General features: G+C 34.7%; 1 protein-coding gene and 1 long non-coding RNA gene across 2 annotated transcripts; one reads left to right on the forward strand and one right to left on the reverse strand.

The window, feature by feature from the left end:
• The first annotated feature begins 11261 nt into the window (after positions 1–11261).
• LOC135126739 (odorant receptor Or1-like) lies at positions 11262–24771 on the forward strand. Its single transcript, XM_064052857.1, has 6 exons — positions 11262–11279; positions 11327–12151; positions 12202–12306; positions 12354–12509; positions 24112–24183; positions 24247–24771. Exons 1-6 carry the CDS (start codon positions 11262–11264, stop codon positions 24367–24369), a joined length of 1299 nt encoding a protein of 432 aa, XP_063908927.1. The 3' UTR covers positions 24370–24771.
• On the reverse strand, positions 23005–23360 carry LOC135126643 (uncharacterized). The gene is made up of 2 exons (XR_010280104.1): positions 23300–23360; positions 23005–23241 (listed from the first exon to the last, which is right to left on the reverse strand). It is a non-coding gene; the product is annotated as an uncharacterized LOC135126643 (long non-coding RNA).
• Positions 24772–25276: the final 505 nt, after the last annotated feature.

The raw sequence follows: 25276 nt of genomic DNA on the forward strand, positions 1-25276 counted from the left end.
GGTTTTACTTTTAATTGAAACCGAAAGTGTTTACAGCGTTTTTACGAACGTTTTTTCACCTACTGTTTAAAAGGTGGATCAGTGACTTCGTATCGTGGTGCATGGAGGTTTTGCCCCATTCGATTTTTAATTTATTTTTTCTACTACAGCACGTGATGCCGTGGTTAAAATTATTGCATATATTTCGAAATCACCCTGTAGAACCAATGCATGTCTATTAGTAGATGGCCAACATTTTCAACTGTTATTGTATATTATTTAATTACTTTTTAAGTTTATGTCGTACCCGTAAAGTAATTTTTAGAAATAACTCTTTCGTGACCAATCCGTATCATTGCAAAAGATCTTAAGAGGCGCTCGAAGTAGGCCCTGACAAATTTATTAGCGGTACCAGTGGAGATTATATCCGAATATCGGCACTGGCTTTGAATATCGGTACACCCATGACCACTCGCGTAATCTCCTTTTCCGCAACTGTCAAAATGCCACTGCCAATGTCAAAGCAATTATACATTAAGCATTTCATTTTAAATTTAGATAGTTTCAAGTGGTACTGGATATAAGTATTTTGCGTTGCGTAATAGTAGTTTACGATACAAGTAACGTTATTAGGGTTTTTACATTACGAGGAATATGTTTGAAGAACGAGGGGCGGTAGCCCCTCGTTCTTTAAAATTTCCGAGTAATGTAAAACCAGATAAGGTTACGTGCATCGTAACACGTTTTATTTTATCCTATAATCACAATTTAAAACTATAACAAAAATATTTTTAACGACAAAGTTCAAAGCGCACGAAAAATCAGTCAGCTATGCCTGCGCTGGTAGCCACGGTATTAGTTGTTTACACTGAAAAAACGATTGTTTCTGATTTTGTAAATGCGAGAATGACTTCCAAAATAAAAGGCCGTTGCTGCAAGGCAAAAAAACAGCTGGCAGGCATCTCAAAGAGGTAGTAAACTTTAAGACCTGGAGAAAAAAATACACCATAGATAGATTAATTACTATTAGCAGACGCTTCGGAATTAGTATAGTTTTTTAATATTTATGTCAACAGCTCTGAAGGGAAAATGTCAGTGAAGATTATGATTTCATAACAACACTAGTGTTGTTATGAAAATTCTTAACAGTACTAGTAATGTAAAGTATGCCTTAACGTAACTCGTTGTCAACGTGTTATCGGTATGGTTACAATATAGGATAAAATAAAAATAATTTTCAGAAGTAATTTTCTCGTGACTAACCCTGTGTAAAATAATGTCACGGACGAATCTGCAAATCACTAACACTCCCCCTCGAACTTCAACTATTTTATAAAATGAAAATTATGAACACTCGCGTCTCATATCCCAGGACTGTTTTCGCAGTTTTCATGGTTAGCTCTGGTAAGCTCCTTGGTTAGGATGTCCGCTGTCATCTCTTCAGTAGGTACGTGCTCAATAGCAATCTCTTTCTTCTTCTCGCCGTCACGAATGAAATGATACCTTATATCCACGTGTTTGAAGCGAGCGTGGAAACCTGGATTCACCGATGGCTTTGGTGTGCTAATGTTATTGTTTTTTTGAGACGATGGTCTCCAGGTCAACTGCGAGACTTTTAATAACCTTTTCATGTAAATAGCCTCTTTAGTCGCATCTGACAGCACCATACACTCAGCTTCTGTTGAGGGAAGTGCCACAGACTGCTGCTTCGTCAGTTCACAGCTGACTGCTGTGCCACCAATCAGAAAACATATCCAGTGTAGGCCTTCCTGTTCATATATAACAGTTGCGTCAGTCCGCATCAGTGTATATCACTGGAGGTTCGCTGCTTCGAGAGTACACTAGGCTCAGATCCTTTGTTCCTTTAAGATATCATAGGACTGTGTTCGCCGCCTTCCAGTGATGGTCTCAATAATAGTTGTTAAACTGATAGCTTACGGCATGGGTTATATTCGGCCTTGTCCCCCTAGCCAAGTCCACCAAGAAGTTCTCGATAAATGATACCTTTCGGTCAAGCACCTTTTCCACTGTATTTATCCAACTTGATAACCACCTCCAACGGCGTAGATATCGGGTTGCAATCGCACACTTTGATCTCTCGAGTATCTATGTCGTCTATACATCTCTTCTGGATTACAGTGACATAGGTAATTCTCTTTTCTCTTAAATTCAAGACCTAAACAGTACTTCAGATCCCTCGAATATTTGACCTCAAAATTTCGGGAAAGATAATTCTTTAGTCACTCGATCTCTACCTCGTTGCTGGACATAATTAATATGTCGTCGACGTAGATGATTATGTCATTCGATGCTTGTACGACGTATGCACAAAGGTCTGCGTCGGATGAAACCGCCCCAAGACTTCGTATAGTTTCTCATTCAATCGATCGTTCCAAGCTCTCCCAGCTTATGGGAAACTGTAAAGACTTTTATTCAATAAACAGACCATGTTGCCTTTACGCATCTGCATCTTTTTTGTTTTTCCTTGATCATCATTTCCTTTTATTCAGTTCTTACGATGTGGTTAAGTATCTTTTTTAAATGTTTCGGAACCTCCATAAATATTTGCTCTTTGATAACTCCATTCAGTTAAGCTGTTGTTATATCGAGCTGTCGAATCTTCATACTTCATAGATTAGAGATGTAATCAACAGATTTGTTCGAACTGGCAGTGTCAACGAGTGAGACGACTTGAGCAGAATCTGCAAACATTTTTGATAAGATTTCCTCAGTAGTCAGGAGTTTCTGTTGCAACATGAAATTGAACAGTGGATATGACGTAAGGATTACAGAACATTTTTGAAATGAAAAAGAGAGTGAACATGTGCCTTGAACAAAATGGTGAACATTTTCAACATTTACTGTGATGTTTAACCGCAATAAATTTGTTTTTTCTTATTGTAATGAATTCGTTTTATTTTTTAATAAGATATGAAGCATTTAGGCAACTAGTTATACAGAACGTCTAAAACTAAGAGTCGGCCTTAGATCATATAATAAATAGATACCACCATGCCGTGTTCTTTCCCTAGCAGAGCCTGTGACGACATCCTCCTGTCACACATCTCTCTCGTGCATGGAGGGATTACAATGAAGCTATCCTTGCCTGATCACTATTTGAATTTTGCGCGCCTAAATTTTAGGAAGTATGTCTGAACTAACTTCGTACGAAAGATGTTGACAGCTTGATTTTATAAATAATTCACAGTAGATAATGAAAGGAATAGTAAATTATTGGGCAGCAATTGTGATCCTTTATGATTACATCACTTAAAATAGGATCTTTGTTCTAAATTCTAAAATTGTTTTCTGTACAACAACTCGAAAGAGAGGTTAGAAGAAACATCTGTCAAAAGCGATTTGTTGTGCTGGTGCGGTACAAGGATAGAAGTGAAATAGACATATACAGATGAAATGCATCTAACAAAGATGAAGATGTGGTGATCACACAAGGATAGCATTATACTACTCTTCTTGACGTAGAAAACGACAACAGATAGCTTCATGTCTAGTCACAGCTTTCAGTTTGAGTATTGGTATCTATTTATTATATGATCTAAGGAGTCGGCACGTTTTCATGACCTACTTTGATCCTATAATCATTTATAGAAACCCTGTATATGAAACAATGATAACATAGATAGTTTTAATTTTAAAATATCTTCCCAGATCACTTTAATGCTATTATTGAGTGATGCATTTGTAGAGACAACGCAAAGCAATCAGCCAGTACTTTTTTCAAATCGTTGCGTCGACCCCATTCACTGTAAAAAGGCTTTAAAAATCGTATTTTGAAATTAGCTCTCGGTCTGATTTGTCTCGAAACGTTCCATCTCAGTTCGACGACCGTGTTCTTGGATTAGCCATGGAATCATGGAAAATCTAAATGTTAAAATAAATTTATAAATTATTCCTCGAATCTCACTCAGAAATCACTATACAACTCAAATTGAATTATTTCATATAGTGTGATGATTATTGTAGGACAAATTAAACGGAATAAATGCACAAATTGATTTTAGTGAGTTTTTATTACTAAAACCTCATTAAAATTCTATGTTTTACTGCGATTAGATGAAAAAGCGAGGGCCCGCTTGTTCTTTAATGGTTAATTTAATCAGTAAGTAATAACTTTCATGACAATGTTGTAAGATGCGTCTACATCACTCTACATACATACACGTTTGTTAATTTTTTCAGCTCGGGAAGACATACTTGTACGAATGCTTAAATATGTAAGTATATATCATTTGATATTTTAAATATCAGAAAAATGTACCGCAATCAACTTATACGGCCAAAGGTTTTTTGGCAATTTTGGGTAAATTTCACACATTTTTCGAATCACTAAAAATTTTACATTCGCAAGCTGACGGAAGGCCGAAAACGAGAACATCTGTTAACGCTAAAAATTCTTTTACAGAAAATGAGCTCGATACAACGATTAGAAAAAATTGGTCTAAAGAGTTTAGACAGTACTTCCCTCGCTGTCGGAAACATGACGACTGCATGCCTATTTTTTTTCTTATTACATTTATTTTATTACATTCAATATAATACTAATAATAACAGTGTTCTATCTCCACATTTTCGGGAAAGTGGAGTGAACTATTCCTGATTTAATCAATTAAATAAATTGACTCATTCATAAATTTTTTTGAGCGACCTGTTAAGCAAATCTAAAAAATATGAATGGAATGATAAATCACAAGTACAGACTCATCATATTATGTACATTTTGGGGTGACGTCATCAATTTTTTAGGGGGGATGAGCAAATACATTTTGATTAAAAATTTACCATGCTTATGGCTTATGATAACTGTAAAACATCTCCAAGATTTCAAAACATTCGGTTTTGATTAAATAAAAAAGATAAATTCACGCATTCATTAATTTTTTTGAGACACCCTGTATATGCAAATCCAAAAAATATGAATGGAATGATAAATCATAAGTATTGTCTCATCATACTTTGCACATTTAAGATAGGATTTATTCAGCAAAATTTTAAGGTGACGTCATCAATTTCTTAACGGGGGATGAGGAAATATATTTTGACAATAAATATATAAAATTACCATGCCTGCGATAACTGTAAAATATATCCAAGATTTCAAAGCATTCGGTTTTGTAGTTCCTGATTAAATCAATTAAATAAATTCACGCATTCATTAATTTTTTTTTAGACACCCTGTGTATGCAAATCCAAAAAATATGAATGGAATGATAAATTACAAGTGCAGACTCATTATAATTTGCACATTTTAGATAGGATTTATTCGGCAAAGTTTTGAGGTGAAGTCATCAATTTTTTGGAGGGGACAAGTAAATATTTTGAATAAAAATTTATTATGTCTATTATAACTGTAAATCACCTGCAAGAATTCAAATCATTCGGTTTTGCAGATTCCAAATGAAATTGCAAAATGTTATATAAAAGATTTTAAAGTTACGGTAGCACAACCAAAGTACCCCTGGGGCGGTTTAGCACAAGCGGAGTTTGGGGCTACCCTCTGTCTACCAAGCCGCTCTCTAACTAAACATGCAAAACTAAGCCCTAAGCGCTTTCAAAATTCAAATTATTCAAGTGTGATTTCGCGCCGCTGTTAATTAATTTCAGCGCGAAAATTTTGATTTAAATTCGGTCACCACAACGTGTTTCATTATTTGTGTCGAAGAGCATTAATACCAAGTTTCACGTAAAAATTTAAATATACAATTGAAATATTTTCCCATACAAACTTAGACATCACTTTTCACCCCCTTAGGGGTCGAATCTCAGAAAATGCTTAAATACGTATTTCCTTATTTGTATTGAAGAGGATTAATTAAAATGTACCAGGTTTCACGTAACGATGTAAATTTTTCAGTAGACATATTGGTCCTGTACAAATTTTATCACCCCTTTTCACCCCCTTAGGGCATGAATTTCGAGAAATCTCTTCTTAAACGATGCCTCCAGTATAAAATGAACATATATTCTCTTCGAATTTCAACTTTCTAGCATTAGTGGTTTGGGTTGGGCGTTGATAGCTCCAGTCGGGACATTGGGACATAATAAAGATCAATATATGTAGGTAAAACTCAACAATTTATTTCTCAGTAATACAAATTTATACGACTGACTACACTGCGAAAATGTAAGAGCGAATAATTCCAACTCAATGTGACTGATACTCATTAACTTAATCGACTCGGTTGGATAAGACTAGACTAGCTTGCTCTCGACGGTGGTCTCTATTTAAACGGCGGTAAGTTTATTTATTTATTTATTTATTTATTTATTCTAGTCCCTTAACAGGCATAGAGCCCAATTACTAAGGGGCATTGCTTATACAATTAACAAATTACAAATATCAAATTACAAAAATATTATACAACAGAATAGAATTACTATTAAACTCCTTAAATATATCATTATATTCTACGAAGATTAAATGCATTATATTTCGATCAAATGGAGCAATTTCTGATTTCAGATAATCTGCAATCGAATATGTCCAGACTTCGCTCAATATCTTTATGGAACTCCAACATTTGGTATAACGGCGACGCTTTCGCAGCATTGGATCTTGGTATGCTTTGGTGAAAAGTTATTTTATTTCTTAAGTTCTTCTTTGGAACATTCAAACCTATTAACTCCAAAATGTTTTCCGACTTAATAATGTAGTTAACAATATTATATAATAAAATACCATATGCACGTTTCTTCTGGATAGGTCGCGATCGTCGGTTTCGAGGTTGTTCTAAAGCCCATCCATGCATAATCCCAAGAAACTCCGGACTTCGTGAATATCTCTTGGTCTTGGAATGCATTAGGGTAGTGAGACCGAAGTAGACTGTATAGATATAACATGTAAATTTTTCTAACTTGTTCCTGAATTCAGCAAATTTTTCTAAGTCCAGTTTTCTTCAAAATTCGCCAAAAATTCGGACAAAATCCCGAAACAGGATAACACGACCCACGGCACCTCGAGGCTTGGCTGAATTTGGTTCCTAGGTTTTGTTTTTTATAGGAATTTTAGCCTATTTTATTTGACTTTCGCGACATTAGAGTGCAATAAAAAGGTCTACTATATGGAATACGTCTTAGATTGTATTTCGCGATTTTATAAGATTTAGTTTCGCTCCGCATAGAATTTCTTTTCTGCCGGATTTACGCGAGTTCGGATCAGGTTAACTGGTAAATTTTTCAGTTTTTTCACCATGCATCATTCGGTTCCCATGTAGTGCTTCATTTCTGTTAGTAACGGCGGCGTTCTTTGTTCCGACTTTTTGGTTGCGATTTATGCGTCTGGATCTCGCCTGCTATTCTTTTAATTTGGGTACGAATTTTAATTAAAGTAACTGTTGTTCGCAATGTCTGACAAGCGCAATTATATTCGATATTTGCGAATATGCGAATTTTGTTCTTACGTTAGAGGATTGATGGCTGACTCTGATTACCTGCTTGGATGGTAGGTACTATATGCAAATTTGGTCATGCATGTCAGGCAAATCAGATTTTCAAATTTGCGAATTTTATTTTTACGTTCTGGGGATTTGTCTTTCGTCTTTTTATTGCGAATTTCTTGTGAATTGACGGCTCGTCACATTAGGCGATTTCCGACACAATTTTATACAAAAAACGTTATGAAAGTTCTGCTGGATTTAGGAGCTTAGAAGTACTCAGCTTTTTAGCGCTTCATAATTTTACTATGCTCCTTCATCCAGTGAAAGATAATTTAATAACTTGTTATGTAAATAATTATTATTGAATCGACCCAATTTTACTGCTATCGTGTAACACAGTAAATACTACTGCGAATCAGTACAAATTATGAATGATTTCAACAACATCGATAGGAACGAAAGTTTCAGTACACATTAGTTATGCAGAAATGGCGTTCACGAACATGTTCGGGCTTACGTGACGTGCATATCATGCACTCATTTTAATCTCCTAGCTATTAGTCAGTCTAGTTGTGTTTTTAAAGGAGTGCGTTTGCTGCACTCGTTAAAAACGTCTAACATTTTTAAGATTGTTTTATTCTTCTTTTTTACAAAAGTAAAAATACTGCTCACTTTTGTAGCTGTTTTTGTAAAACCTAAAACCAGGGCAGGTACAGAGTTTTATACAAAACTTAGGTCTCTTAAAATGTGGAAATTTTTGCTTTCACTATAAAAAGTGTAATTTCAATGTAACTTGTAAGTATGTACTTATTTGTATGGTAGAAGAGTAACTAATAAGTTGTGTTTATAAATGAATTTTATCAAAATGTGTAACAAAAGAGTAAATAATCGGTCATCAAAGTACTGTTGGTTTTGGGGCCTGTCGTACAACTGAAGCACGGCGTTGAAAGTCGTATTTTTTGGACGTACGTTTATACAGATATATCTTTTTTTTCCATCGTATGATTCAGTAGTCTCGGTTTGACTATATAAGCTACAGTAAAATAAAACTTAATTATTTTTTAAGTGCTTTTAACAGGAAGCCTCGTTTTACATTAAATAATATTGTTAGTTTTTATATATTGAATATTAATTTTAAAGCAGTGTTTATTTTTCTTGGAAAATATGTTTCAATTATGCCAACGCGTTCTCAATGAATTTTGATTTTTTTAATTTTATTCAAATGTTGCTAGTCCACTATGACCCGGAATTCCAAACGTTTTGTTCAACAGTTCGTTGGTTTTTATATTTAATATTTTGTAATATTTTTTTAAGTATCCAAAATTTTATCTTGACAATTAAATGTCACAACATCTAAAATTACACAGTGCTCCTGCTTTATAATATTACATTTAATTTTGCACTTAATCAAAACAAGAAATATAAGTAATTTAATAAACATATTATTCTAAGGAATATCTTACGGTTCCTTCTTCTCAAAACCATATACTACGTATTTACTGACAGCCAGTTTATTCTTAAAAATACGACCAATCCATTATCTAGATAATTTCTAGAAATAACTGTTTAAACTTTTATCATAGTGTTTATATCATTGTAATTATGATTTAATGATCTATCTGTATGATTTGAAAAAATTTGAATTGGAATTTAAAAAACATAGATTTGTATCGCGACGCCGACAACGTACATATGTCATATTTGCAACTTACTATAAATTAAGTTTCCTCCTTCAAGCTAAAAACATTTACATAATTCCAGTGTATCTACCCGTTTTCAATTCACAGTACAACTTCTTCGAAAAATTAGTTTCAAGTGAGTTTTTCTGTTAACAAAATTTTGTGATGACGCCATCAATATTTTAGCCATCAGTTTAGTGTAGTACTAATAATAACAGTGCTATGCTATAAATGTTCGGAAAAATTTGGTGAGCCGTTGTTGCTTTGATCAGTAAAATATGTTTTTGAGTTACCCTGTGTTAATCAATCTTAAAATTATAAACATAAAAGTATAGATTCATAATATTTTGAACATTTTAATTAGAATTAATCAGCAAAATCTTTTGGGAGTGATAAACAGATACATTTTGATTAACAATTTACCATGCTTTCGAAAACCTTCAAACGTTTGCAAGATTTTGCAGCATTCGGTGTTGTAGCTTCGAAGTCAAATTGTAGGAGAATGTTATTTTATAAGTAACGAAATATTTAATTTGTATTAAATTTATTTATTTATTTTATTAAGTTGGGGTTATTAAATCGCCCTTTTTTGACGATTGATAAATACTATTTATGCAACTAGTGAGTAAAGTGTATCTTTTTTTTACGAGAAGGAAAATCTGCCGCACGAACCGAAGGCGAGTGCGCAAATCCGCCACTTAACTCACGAGTCGCATACAAAATTATTTTCGCGTTCGTAACAAAACTCAACACCCACCATCTTTAAAAACTTTTTATTTTGGAACATAGATATTAAATGTAGCCGTATTTGCCGTCTTGACAATTTTTTCGGGGGTGCACGAGAAATCATCACCGCTGTCCGATTCCATTGTCCAAATTACCACAACACACCGAGAAAATTAATACAAACCACTTGTGTTGATGAATTATAGCAACGGCAGGCTTCTATGTTTTACTTCCGTTAAAAAATAACACGCTACGACACTTTTTTTCACTCAAATGCGTGAAAAAATGAAACGCTACGACACTTTTGTTCACGCTTCTAGTGCGATGAAATAAACGTATCCTTTATAAACAAAAAATAATAAAAAATGTTACACTTTTTTTAACGAACGTTAAAAAAAATAAAAAATATAAAACGACATTTTAGTATTTGACTTGAAAACTACAGAACCAACCGCTCTAAAATCTTGTTTCAAGATTACATGATAAATTAATCGCTAATAAACTTTTTTTTATTCTCTTCAAAAATTGTTGACACCATCTCAAAATTTTGCTAGCTAAATCCTGTCCAAAATGTGTGAAACAGTATGCATCTACACTTGTGATTTATTAATTCACCATTATTTGTACTAGGTGTTTCATCAAATTAATGTATTAAGCAATTTATTTTATTGATTAAAATAAAATCACGTACCTAGTCAACCTGATATACCTACTTGTTCCTACCAAAAGCTGGTGACGTCACAAAATTTTTAAGAAAAACTCACTTGAAACCTAAGTGAAACATGCTTCTTTACCTGTGTTTAATTGTTCATACCTATTTATATTAAGTTATTATAGGGATTAGCATCAAAAAATGAACTTCGCAAAATTAAATTTTATACCTTGTCTAAGAAACTGGATTGGTTTGATTGTACTTTAAGGCCGAAAGAACTTCTGTCTAATAAATAACTTTAGATCAATTTGTCTGTCTACCTTTTGTTCAAAAGTTATTTTATAAATGATCTATTTGAAACAATTACACTTATAACATTTTCTGTTATCATATGATAGATATTTGTCTAATGAATATTATGAATTTTGGACGATAATGTCATGACTTGAAATGATGTCTATATTATATGAGAAAGATTACCACATGAAAAAATTAGGTTGCCATTTTAAATTTACAAATACCATACAATAAAAAATACTTGCTTTTAAAATCTACATTAATTTCTAAGGCTTCTAATCACTATTTAAATATTCAAAATTTAATCATATGTACTAAAATACCGGCAATTCAAGTAAACCCTCTATAATTAACCCTTTACCATTGCTCAATACTGCAATTACCATTTTAAATGTGGATCAATTATTTAAGAAAACAAGTACTAAGAGATTTGTTTCGTTCGTAACATTCGATCAGTAATTAAATTGATTTTTATTTTAATTTTTAGTAAACATATATATGAAACGTTTAGTCCTTACCGAGCAACAGGCAACAATGGAATTCTCCATTCAAGTACATATATTTTAAAGTAATTAGTCTTAGTAAAAAATATTTTTTAGGACTACGACCTCCGCAACGCTTTCCAAATCGAAAGAATACTATTGTTACTTTCTGGATTTTATCCGCGTCGCAACAGAAAGCACGCATTGCTTTACAGATTAAGTTCCCTGTTTAATTTATTGGTTGCTTATGGACAACTCTTCTCAATGATTGTACAAATGGTTATTGATCGAAAAAATTTATCGAAGCTAACTGAAACTTTACTTTTTTTTATGACGCATTTTACCTTTTTATGCAAACTTACAAATTTTGTGTACTATAAGAAAAAAATGTTCGATATTGAAGATACTCTTGCTGGAAATATTTTTTATGGGCATCCATTAGAAAGACTCATGTTGGTTAAAACGCGAGTCAGTTCCTGTCAGCTTGTAGCGAAAATTTTTCGAATTTTGTGTGTTTTGGTGGTGTTTTTTTACACTCTAGTACCATACGTGGACCACAAAGAAGAAAAAACTTTACCATTACCAGGGTGGTTACCTTATGACATTAAAAAGTACTACTATCCTACTGTGGTTTTTCAAATAATGAGTGTTGTTGTCAGTGCATATAACAACTCAAGTATTGATATTTTGACTTGTATGTTAATAACAGTAGTTTCAGCGGAATTTGATATCTTAAAAGAAAATCTTAAAACTACAGACTATAAAACTTATAATGAGAGCGCCAAAAAACAAATACAAGAAAAATTTCAGCACTGCGTTGAATATCATAAAGCAATTGTAGCTTTTGCTTACACAGTTGAAGACATTTTTTCCAAAGGCATTTTCTTGCAATTTTTCGCTAGTATTATTGTTATATGCTTTACTGGGTTTCAAATGATTGTTGTAAGTACTAACGAGTAGTTCAGGTAAAAATATTACAATTTGGTTTGCAGGTACCAGTTCCGAGTCTGCAGTTTATTTTTCTGGTTATTTATTTTTCTTGCATGATGTGTCAAATTGCTATGTATTGTTGGTATGGACACGACATTATCACAAACGTAATTTAGTATCTTCCTTTAAATTTAGTCTAATTATGAATTTTCAGAGCAATTCAGTTGGGCAGTATTTTTATATGTCAAACTGGTATGAAGCGGATTTCAAACTAAGAAAAAATATGCAAATATTTTTGGAAAGAACTAAAAAGCCGGTGGTTTTAACAGCTGGGAAATTTGTTACTCTGTCCTTAACTACCTTTACCGCAGTAAGTACTTTTTCGTAGCCATCACTGTAGCGTAACGTATGAAAAAAAAGGAAAGCAAATATGAAACCATAAGTACAGTTGTAGAATAATCTTTTTAGGCACTGCAAAAAACTTACACCTGAATATCTACTAAGTTATTTGCTCAGATGACGATTAAAATAATTATAAAACACATATATATTAGAAAATTTTGACAAAAAGACTAGTGTTAGAAATTAAGTGTCCAAAAAGTCAAAGATTGTTTTCTTCATTGTATCACGGTTTTTATTTAAGTAATCGGATGCGTCATTTCCCATTTAAGCTAAAATTTCACAAATATATTTCGACTGGCAGTCAGTGTTTTACTTGTTTTACATAAATATATTTTATTTTTTACAAACTTATAAATTATTTTAAATTCTGAATAGAATACGTTAGAAATTGGCCTCACCCCTGAAGTGCAGTCGAAGCAACAAAGATCCTTCAAAATATTATAAAATTTAATTTTTGTAATTTTCATATGATACACCTATAAATAAAAATAAAAATATGTGTGGTTTAACGTATCCAGAGTTACTGCTGCTGCTGTTATGGATTCGGATTAACAACATTGTGACAATATCTGCTGATATATTAAATGCAGGTGTTTATTTTAGATGCCGGGTATAGAATTGTTTTTTGAACAGAGGGATTTTACATGTTGTGATAACTCAAACATTGCACCAAAAACTGACGTGAACAAATTTTTAAAAACTCGCGAAAATTTATCAACAAAATGGAACTGAACTTACTTTGTGATTTGAAAAATGGCGGAACGCGTGTATGCAAATTAGCGCACTGTGGACTGGGAAGAGTGAAGGAATTAAAAATACTAAATAGGAAAAACAATGAGAAATAACTCCCCAAGGGCTTATTTCAATTTGAGCCTAAGAACAGGGAACGAATATTAGAAGCATCGCAAATAATACGTAAACACGGTAAAGGCACAAAATCCTAGGTGAAACAAATGGATGGCAATATCAAGATATTACAACAATGTGCCATCGACAAAAATGAAACAACGTAATGTTGCAAACATTACACATCACAACAACAAATTAAACGACGCAACAAAAATTTTTATGACGCAATAACTAATTAAACGACGCACCACAAACTAAGCGACGCAACAACAAATTTAATGATGTAGCAATCAATTAAAACGAGACAACAACCGACTTAAATCACGCAACAACAAATTGAAATGAGTGGTCAAGCGAAGGCTGACTCGGTAGGACAAATTAGATCTCGCGTTTGGGAGATCAAAGGTTCTGATTTTTCTGATATACAAATAATAGCAAACCAAACACAAATTAAATCCCCCGTTTGAATTTACTTTACGCACACGTGATAAAAGTTACGCGACGCAAATAATAATTCGAAAATCGCCATTCAAAATTTTCGAAGTACTCGTAACATGTTTTAAGGCTGGCGTCTGGTTCGGTTTAGCCCTATACTAAATACATTGAAAACATCGTCGCGGTTTCCGGAGTTGCATTTTAAAAATATGAGATATATCGCTTTAAAAAAAATATATTTCGAATTAACAAACTTCAGTCCAGGGGACCTCCATATTTATATTCATATCTAGTATGCAGTTTTTACAAAAAAAAATTATAAAGTTGAACAACTTTTACATCACATTTTAACCGGCACATTGATGCATTTTTTGACGAAGTGCTGAAGTTTTTTGCATTCTGAGATAGGAGGTCCCCTGGGGAAAAGTGTCAGCTTTCTTTTGATACCATTTATAATATTAAAAAATCCACGACTGAGGTAAATAACTCGCGAAAAGTCAAAATCTATGGAAACGAGAAATCGGCATTAAACGAGCTGTGATGCGGTAGCAGACTGCAGGTTTACTTAGATTCTGACTTGGTTGGAGATTTCAGTATTTTAAAAATGCAATTCCGGAAACTACGACGATGTTTTCAGTGTATTTAGTATTGGGCGAAACCGAACCAGACGCCACCCTTAAATAAATATGCCCTAACTAATGGAATTCGATGAAAAATCCTACGTTAACGGATTAAAATTGAATCAAATCGTTAGAATGAAAATGACGCATATATGTAACCAATGTTACGTCAACGTACTTGATTAAAAAAAATACAGTAATAAATGTGAACTTGTTTGAATTATCATTGTTGTAAGACATTTTACAAAAATGTAAAAACTCGATGTGTTGAGTATAAACACCACTAAAGAAATAAAACAAACTCTTTCCTCATTAATTTCATTCTAACTACTTTGGAATTTCTTGTTCTACAAAATCAAATATGTAGTTATTTTGGTTCTATAGTTTCCATGCATTGTTGTGTGTTTTATAAAACTTAACGTAAGTAAGAGATTAATAGTCTACTTACTTTCTTCATACATACATATTCAGAGTTAAAAAAATGTCCCGATCTAAAAGTGTTTGTCCTGACCATGGTACAAGAAGACATGGTATGCTACTCAGGTGGATGAATTTTCGTACGCTTTGCGCACCAGCCATGTGACGTCACATTGCCTTGAAAAACTGTGCTTGAACATTCTTTTACATATCTCTGGCTTGAACCGCTGTCTCTGACGAAAGCTGCCAAATGTCAATTTATCAGTGATATGTGAGGTTACAACGGAGGTTGAGATTCGGTTCAGTTTTTAATCATGGGCTAACTTATCTTCGAATGTACTAAGCTGAATTCAGATTCTAATAACATGTGTTCAAAATTTGCCATCGTTCGTTGATAGTGATAATACGAACATGCAACAAACCAGCAGAATTTAAAGTTGGCGGTCATGAGATCCACATGACCTCAGACAAAATGCGCAATATCATACTATGTCTTCTTGGACCATGGGCACAGATTACATACCTTTACAGGATGCGAAGGCTTGCGGTGGTATCTTTGATGTTGAAGGGTTCAAGTTGTGTGACCTTTAGATACATTCTTTAAATTGCAAAAATTTATTTGTGATTATTCAGTTGTTGCAGTGGTATGTGTGATGTATCGCAGAATTTAGGTTTGTGGAGAGAACTGAACATAAATATGTCAAAAACCTCTTTTCAACACTCCAGTGATAAGAGTAAATTGGTATTTGCATTTGTTGATGTCCCACATTTATCGAAATTGACACGAAACCACATTTTTGGACCGTTCAACTTTCAATAATTAGATTTTAATCATTATTAAGTTCATTTACTTTCGTTAGCCGACAACTAATTGACGTATTGGACAGAGCGATGACAACTCAAGCTAAAATTTCCTAGACTTCCCTAGCGAAGCTCACAAGGTCGTTGATGCCACCTGACGTCACAAATGAACGCGCAGACGATTTTTAAATTGGTACATCGGATGCCTATACCATGTCTCCTTCTACCATGGGTCGGCCATTAAATAGGTAGTACTTTCGACTAGGAAATTGAAAATATGCTTCCCTGAGTCACAAATTACATACCCTTACGTTATTAGGGTACGTAATCTGACGTCACAGAAAATGCGCAATATCATATCACGTCTTCTTGTACCATGGTCGTGACTGACTGATTTATCAGCGCAGAGCGTAAACTACTGAAGTTATAAACATGAAATTTGGGCAGTAGGTTCATTTTGTTATGTAAGCACACACTAAGAAAATAGTTTGGGAAATTCCACTCCTAAGGAGACAATATTCACTCTATCAGGAGGTGAAAAAAAATTATATACCCTAATTGCGATAATAAAAGATTCTTCACGGTGTCGCTAATTGGTAACAACTGATTCAAACACTTTCTGTAGTTATTGCCGCTTTTAAATCTTCGACATCTTGTAAGTCGTTCCATTGATGTAAACACAGTTTTGCAAGTGCCCGCTCCAAAAAAAAACATCATTCGAATGATCGATCGGTACCAAATTACGGGAAAGGTGGTATTTAAACAATCCATTACAAAATGTGCATTGTGGATCAGAGAACCATCCTATTGAAACCAAATCTCATCAATTCCTAAATCATTAGTAGGTAGCTGGTACTACACTTCCTTGCAGCAAATTTAAATGGTGCGTACCATTTAAATGGTTTGGAATAAAATATAGTATACTAGGCCAAAAGCTATAAGGTTATATGACCATCATAAAAGTAGTTGACCGTAAATAAATATCCCCTTTGTGTGGTTCGCAATAAGCTTACCGGTTGGCAATAAATCGTCCTCTAAACATTTCTTGGTCACATTTAACAGGGCCGGCTTTCAAAGCGAATGGTTATTTCTGAACCCTCAGGCTGCAGGTAGTAAAGAAATAATGCAGTGGTGGATTTACATATTTAGTGAAAGCCGCCCCTGAACGAAAGCACAACAGCCGGTCGACCTGCAGTGGACACGTTATTTACGACCCTAAAACCGTTTCTATTGTAAACAACTTAACTTCGACATAATAGGATGATTTTATGATGGCCATATAACTTTATAGCTTTTGGTCTACTATACAATGATATGATGACGACCGGCCCATCTCGTGTTACATTTACACTATGACGATATGGTGTTAGTTGGCAAGAATAAATGTTGATTTTCTGTATTCTAATATTGGTACTTTTGTGAGTTTACTTTACCATTTAAAGTACATTCGTCGCTAAATTAAATTTCGAGAATACAATTTCTGTTATTATTTGCCATCGTCATGATAGTTTCGTAAAACAACATTTTCCCTTCTTCGTCCTCCTCAAAAATCTGTTCGTATCTTTCATAGTTATTTATAAGATTTAAATTTTGCGCGTTGTTTCTTTAAAATTATATGAACTGTAGTAAAATGCAGCTTTTAGTTCCCTACAATGTTTATATTTAATGTTTTGCTCTAAAATAATTAGGGGACCAATATTTTCAAATTTCTGTTTTTACATGTAAATGTTCAAAAATTTTACACTCTGTAGATGAATGAAGGTGAGAAAAATGTCCAGCATCAAGAAGAGGGATTTGAATTTAGGTTCCCTCGTTTACCAGGCAAGTGCCTTTCCAACTACACTACCGAGTTGTACAGTAGAATTTTTTATATTTTTGCAAGGTGTTGTAGAACTGTACCAATTAAGACATCTGGTATGTTTCGGTTTTTATCTTCGTTAGACACACAGTATTAACGCAAACAGGGGCGGCTCATGACTTGAAAAGTTGATGAGGCAAAGCACAAAACGCTCCAAAATATAAATAATGCAATTTTACTTAAATATTTTCTTTCTGTTTAGTCAGTTAAACAAATTTGGAAATGACAGGACAAAAGGAAAAGAAAACGTAGTCAGGAAAAACTAAATATTAATTCTAACAAAAACAAAAATAAAATAAACTGTGAATAAAAAATATCGAAAAAAAGACAAATACAACATAAAATAAATCGAATATGACAAGAAACTAAACGAAAAAAATTGATAAATACTCTGGATTTATTTTAAATTTTTTTATAGATCAGTTAATGATTTACTCAAATCTGGAATCGGCCGTTTTAATTTATCATCCATCATACGTGAGAATGGAAAAACACAATTATTTATTAAAAAGTCTACCACATCATTCGTGTCCCTAAGAATTACTTTGTACCCGAGTTCATGCACCTTGCTGGATTCTGGAACGGTCATTGTTATTAAACGTTAGTAGAGAAAAATTCCGATTTGCGATAATTTACTCGTAACCTTAAATAACGATTACCGAAATCAAATTAAAACAAGCACAAAGCACTAACTCGACACACGCAAACGTAAGCACGTTTAACACAAAATTCTGTCACCGAAATTTTGAATCAATTTATTGTTGATTTGTCGGTAAAACAATCAACGGCCTAATTTTGAATACTGCAAATGTACAGTGCATTGCAATCGCACGTGCTGGGCGCGCAAATATTGTTGTCTATTATCACTATTGCAAGTACGGAAATAAGACTAGCCTCATAGCCTCAACTTTATCTTTTTTCAACTCATACCGTTTATGAGTGTACTAGCTTTTCGCCCGCGGCTTCGCTCGCGTAGACGATTCGTTGTGTTGAAGAGCATTATTAGATTATTACTAAGGCTAGGCGGTTGAAATTTAAATGCTCCGTATTGCCTCCCACTACGGCCGACCAGTAGCTTGTAGCCGATGTTATGTATCGCGAAGAAAATTATGAGAAAACAAATATGAAGTGATCGTCAGTTGATGATTTCGAAATCCATATCCACAAAATAGTAATAATAATAGTTTTAATAATTTTCAAGTGTCGGTCTCGTTGAAAATAAAACTAAGTATTTGTGTACATTATCAAAAATAATGCACAATTGGTAAGCGAGAAGAGAGTAAGGCAAGGCTGTAGCCTCCTGCACTGTGGACGGGTAGTGGGAATAAATAAATTTCGACCGCACAGCTCTAATTATTACCAACCTTTAAGTAAAAAATGTGTTGAAGCGCACTAATACAATTTCCAGTAAAAATCAACATAAAAATATTTTTGCTCATAACACATTTGTCACCCTCTTTCATCTTCTTAGGGTTGCAATCTCGAAAGAATCTGAAATACGGGTTTCATTATTTGTGTTGAAGAGTATTCATACCAAGTTACCCGTAAAAATTTAAATTTACAGTAGAGATATTTTTCCCATATGAATCTCGGAAAATGCTTAAATACGTGTTTCATTATTTGTATTCAAGAACATTAATACCAAGTTTCACCTAAAAATTTAAATTTACAATAGAAATATGTTTCCCATACAAACTTAGCCTCCACATTTCCCTCACTTAGGGGATGAATCTTGGAAAATGCTTAAATACGCGTTTCATTATTTGTATTGAAGATTATTAATTAAATATCAAGTTTCACGTAAAAATTTAAATTTACAACAGAAATATTTTTCCAAACAAATTTAACCAGTACTTTTCAGCCTCTTAAAAATTAGAGGTTGAATCTTAGAAAATGCTCAAATACGTGTTTCATTGTTTGTATTGAAGAGCATTAATACTAAGTTTCACGTAAAAATGTAAATATACAATGCAAATATTTTCCCATACAAACTTAACCAGTACTTTTCACCCCCTTAGGGGTTGAATCTCAAAAATGCTTAAATACGTGTTTCATTATGAATTAATAGGTACTAAATTCCACGTCAAAAATTTACAATAGAAATAATGTTCCCATATATAAAGTTAGCCATCACTTTTCACCCCCTTAGGGGTTGAATATCGGAAAATGCTCAAATATTTACGTGTTTCATTATTTGTGTTGAAGAGCATTAAAACCAAGTTTCACGTAAAAATTTAGATATACAATAGAAATATTTTCCCATAGAAATTTAGCCTCCATATTTCACCCCTTTAGGGATTGAATTTTAGAAAATGCTTAAAGACGAGTTTCATTATTTGTGTTGAAGAACGTTAATAGCAAGTTTCACGTAAAAATTTCAATTTATAGTAGAAATATTGTTCCTATACAAATTTAGTCACCCAAACTTAAGACACCACTTTTCACCCCCCTAGAGGGTCGAATCTTCAAAAATGCTTAAATATGTGTTTCGTTGTTTGTGTTGAAGAGCATTAATACCAGGTTTTAAATAAACATTACCATTAAAATATTTTTGCCAATACGCACCCCTTTTCGCCCCCTTAGGGGTTGAATATCGGAAAATGCTTAAATACGTATTTCATTATTTGTATTGAACAGAATTAATACCAGATTTCACGTAACGATGTAAATGTACAGTATTGGTCCTTTACAAATTCTATCACTCCTTTTCACCCCCTTAGGGGATGAATTTCGAGAAATCCATTCTTAAACGATGCCTCCAGCATAAATGAACATTCTCTCCAAATTTCAACTTTCTAGCATTAGCGGTTTGGTTAATAGGTCAGTCGGAACATTGCCTTCTATATATAAAGATTGGAAGTTGTTTGCATATTAACGGACATCAAGCTTCGAGTTTGCTTCATTCGCCTCATAAAATGCGTGTTGTGTCGAGTGTTGAAGCGCGTTGTTTAATGAAGGGAGCAGCGATTAGCTACCTAGATAAGAATGTAAGTATATGAAATCCTTTTACTCTGTTACGGAGCATAGGGCTTCTACGAAGCACTTCCACCCTTTTTTTCCTTCGCCATTCTTGCCAGTTCTTTCCATCTTTTCCCTATTTTCTTGCGTTCCTCTTCCGTTTTTCTTCTCTAGGTTAAATGTGGTCTTCCTCTGTTTCGTTCTCCTTCCATAGTCCATTTCAGTGCATGTCTGTGGATGTCATCAAGTTGTTTTCTCAAAGTGTACCCTATCCAGTTCCATTTCCTTAGTTTTATTTCCTTTCTTATTGGTTCTTGCACAAATCTAGCCCATAGCTCTTTATTCGTGATGGTTTTGGGCTAGAAGATTGCAGTTTATTTAGGTTGTTTTTAGTAACAGACCATGTTTCACATCTGTATAATAGCACTAACTTAACGTTACTGTTGAAAATTCGTCTTTTCGTTCGTAGGCTGAGCTTCGATGATAGCTAGATATTTTTCATTTTCGCAAACGCTCCTTATGCTTTCTATATCCTCTGTTTTGTGTCTAATTCTGCTCCTTCTTCCCTACTGATTATGTTGCCTAAGTAGCAAAATTGATCTATTTTTTGTATTTCCTTTTCCTTTAGGTAGAGTTTTTCTGGCTTTTCTTCCATGTTTATTCTCATTTCAACTGTTTTCTATACATTTATGTCAAGTCCAAGTTTCATTGCTTTTTCTTCTAAATTTTGTAACCTTTTTCCCATATCTTCAATTGGTCTTGAAATTAATCAAATGTCGTCTGCGTACTCGAGGTCTATTAATCTTTTTCCCTGAAAGTAACTCCACGCAATTCCGTTTTTTTTCCTATTGTTTTGTTCATTAATATATAAAATCTAAACATATATTGAATAACATGGGCGATAGAATACATCCTTGCTCAACACCTTTCTGTATTTTTATTTTATCTGATAAACGGTCTCTTGCAGTATTTGGCATGTCGCATCATCGTACATATTAGCTTGATCAGCTTCTGAATCAGACTTACGTGAATAATACTGTCGAAGGCTTTCGCGAACTCAATAAAAACCAGTATATGGTTTTCCCCTATTATTCTTTGGTGTATAATGCATGCTACTATTTTATTTATTGTACATAGCACTTACCCCTCGCCAGTTCTTACAGATTTTGCATCTCCTTTTTTGGGTAGATTTATTATATTCCCATTTCTCCATTCTTCAGGAATACTTTGTTTCTCCCATATGTCTGTTATTAGGGGTGTTAGTATCTTTGCTGTTTCTCAAATACTTAATAGCTTGCTCAAGTTCTTTTTTGTGGGTTTCTCCGTGTCAATATCCAAAATCTTTTTTTACCATTCGAACTCGAAAAGAACAAATACAGACGACACTATTAACTGAACTTTTTAATTTTTAATGCAAACAATCTGTATTTACTGGTTTAATTTTTCCTGTATAATAATACATCAAACATTTCATTTTATTCACAATCGGTATGTAATATGTCATTTGCCAACTTTTTTGAAGTTTGAAAGTGAGCAATTGTTTGTCATCTGTACGAACCTCGTCGGAGGTCGGCAAATTTTTTGCCATGGCCGACTAGTATAAAGATTATGGCCTGTCCAAAGGAATGTCAAAGGTACATTACGTGCTGCCATCTATTAATAATTCAAAAACGACAAAAGAATTATTAACACCTTTTGAAAGGCACAAAGGCATTCATACCGAAACAAACCACCATTACACGTTTTGAAGTCCCATAATGTCAAGTCAAATTAAAATTTTGCTAAATTATTAAGTGTAATTATTAATAGATGGCAACACGTATCGTACCTCTTGGACAGGCCATAATCTTTATACTAGTCGGCCATGTTTTTTGCGAACCTCCACGCCAGTGAAGGCTTGATTTCTGTAGTATTGTTTGATTTTCAAATAAATTGTTCCTTAGATAAACACCCACTTCTACCCCAGCGTATGGTTGGAAAACAACCTAAATAAAGCTACAGGTGCCCATAGCAAATCTGAAGACATTTTATTTAGCGTATTTGCCTCAAATAATTTAATAAAAAACTTGAAAAAATTATAATGTCAAGTTTGACATGGAACGCCTGCTGTCTAATTATAAAATGAGTGAAGTGAATTTTTATTTCCATTTATTTTTATTTATAATGATTGTGAATAAAATAGTATACATACACTCGGTGGACGTGTTTCATTCCCGTCTCACGCCTGTTGTTGACCTCGACGCTACGCGTCTCGGTCCAACAATCTGGCGTTCGACGGTAATGAAACACTTTCCGCCTCGATATGTAATATTATATACTATTTTTCTGCTACCGATAGCGTAAATGAATCTTATTGCTCCAGTGACACTGATGTAAGCGTAAGTGAAGTAAATAGGGCAACCTCGTTGCTAGCTCCGTAAGTAGGTTACTAAGGGCGTAAGTGTTACTTACGCTGCCAGGACAAAAAAGTAATGAAAGTAGTAGAATGTCAGAGAAATGTCAATAATTTCATTTTACAGCAATAGTTTCTTTTATAATTATTTATTAATATTAACTGTAACACTACACTCAGTAATATTTATTAAAGGATTATTATTTGAAGTTATTTCAAAATTAGTAACTGTCACATTTTCATCAACTGCATGAGCTTCCAACATTTTCTTATATAATTGAGGTAACAAACAGAACTGACACGACGTTAATTTCAGCATTGAATATTCACACCATAAACTGCTAGGAGACTTGCGGGCTTCGGATCTTTCCTTAAAATAACCAAACATTACGGTTTCATTAACATCTTGAATGTTTCGTGATGTATACCAAATTGAAAATGCGTTGTAAGTTTCATTATAACGGAATTTCGATTTTTCAGGTAACAGACAAGCGCAAGCAATATTGGCAGCTTCTTCTATTGCCTGTAAATGACTTGAATCACTCATTTTTCACTTTGAACAACTACTTTTTATTAGAAAACTTCACTTGTAAACAAATTTTTTTATCTTGTTGCTACGGAAATGAATACGTTCAATGAGTTCCTGATAATTTCTTAAATATTTTTTAGTTACTAGAATTATTACTTTTTAGTGTTACTGGTGTCGGTAGCAGAAAAAACGTAATACAATACACGCTGCGTAACTCCTTTCTTAAGTCTCGGAGGTTTGCCGGGCCTCGGCGTTGCCTCGGCCCGTCAAATCCACCTCGACAAAAAAGTTTCCTTACGCAGCTTGTAATGTAAATAACTATTTTGATCTTGGAGAAACGCCAGATGTTTCCACATCGGCGCCACTCAACGGTCAGGTATATGTCAAATGCATTTGTCACATTAGGTTAATAACATGTCACTAGTGTGAGTTTTAATATCAGAAAATGTTTACAAATATACCATTATCTAAAATTATTGTAAGTCGTAACGTAAGTATTCAAATTCAAATTAAATTTGCCAACTTTCCAATATGTTCCTAGTTCCCACGTTTCTTTTGCTTCTACTATGCCTTTTGTCCAAAACTCGGTTGGGAAACGGAAGTGCGCTATGGTGCGGTACTGGGCCTCCTGGCTTCAGTTGCTAGGGCTTGAAATTGGGTTCTGTGACTTGGAACTTCAATGCAAATCTATGGTGTATTTCATCATTGCAGATTATTGCAAGAGATCATTCTGACTGCACTCTTGACGGACTTGGCTCCTTCGGCACTAGGAAACTGGAGCTGGTAAGCATTACCTACGTCAGGGGGATGTGAGAGGAGCAGTATGATCCTCCGGTACATTTACAGGAACTACATTCTTTATGGAACAAAGAAGCGAACACACAGCTTCTCTTGCTCAATGTTAACAGCCACCTTGACGAGGTACAGGCTGTTTTTAGTGACGGGAGCTCTGGCGGAGGCTCACCGTAGCTTCCAATCTCGCTTAACTGAGTTAAGAAGCTGGCACAGGGTACTTCTACGACATTGGTCCCGGCTGGTGAAGGCTCTGGGGCAGTTAAGGAGCTGAGGAAGCCGGCGGCATGCGCGGGCGGGAAGATGTTCGCATCCGATCCCGCCATGGAGTGTCACCGACAGGCCGTGGGGAAAACGGCAGGCTGACTTCACCGTCAGTCCCGCCTTAGTACCCACGGGCCAAGGGAAAGCCTCTTGAACAAGCCCGGGCCAGGTGTGGAGCAACTCGTGTGTTAGTCCTTCGAACTGGATGGTTGTGAGTTAGCCTTACCCGTATGGGAGGTGAGAGGACGTTTGACACTTCAGGGAGAGCTGGGAGTATCGGTTTGAACTAACCGCTTGTTTCGACAGGTCACGAAATCTGGGACGTGGAAACGTGAACGAGTCCGACCCGTAACGGAACGGTTGCGTTCTGGTAAGGCTTTACTTTCGAGTAAAGGAGCTATGCGGGTAATAAGTTGTCTAGAACGAATCAACTCAGCAGTTGGGGAGCATGACAGCTACCTCCCAGTTGACTCGCTTTTTTCATTTACTTCAAAAGGCTTGCGGGTCGAAATTTATTTCGTATCTCATCAGGTCAACCAACCCCATCTCCAGTAGGTACGGACTGGGTAGTTAGCAAAGTGCGTCAGACCGGGCTGGGTGGTGGCCTAAACGCCCGCCGTAGCAAGGTAACGGGGCGATGGCGAGGGTTTACCAGTACCTATCTGACTGAGGTGCCCCCTTGAACTAATAAAGCCTGCTATCTCGAGGCGGGCCCTCAAGCCCCAACTGGGACTGCCGTCCCCCCGTGTCGACCCGCATTGGGGTACGACTCGAGGGAGTAGTGAAAAGCTTCTTGATGGAGGATCGCTCTTAGGGGCAG

Source organism: Zophobas morio, unplaced genomic scaffold (genome assembly GCF_036711695.1).
Source record: "Zophobas morio isolate AGI-343-1 ecotype UQ-CSIRO unplaced genomic scaffold, CSIRO_AGI_Zmor_V1 ptg000011l, whole genome shotgun sequence".
NCBI classification, from domain to species: domain Eukaryota; kingdom Metazoa; phylum Arthropoda; class Insecta; order Coleoptera; family Tenebrionidae; genus Zophobas; species Zophobas morio.

Coding starts and splice junctions, on each gene's coding strand:
- LOC135126739 (XM_064052857.1), top strand. Junction 12,152..12,201: donor CTGGGTTTCAAATGATTGTT/GTAAGTACTAAC, acceptor TTTGGTTTGCAG/GTACCAGTTCCGAGTCTGCA. Junction 24,184..24,246: donor GCACTAGGAAACTGGAGCTG/GTAAGCATTACC, acceptor GTACATTTACAG/GAACTACATTCTTTATGGAA.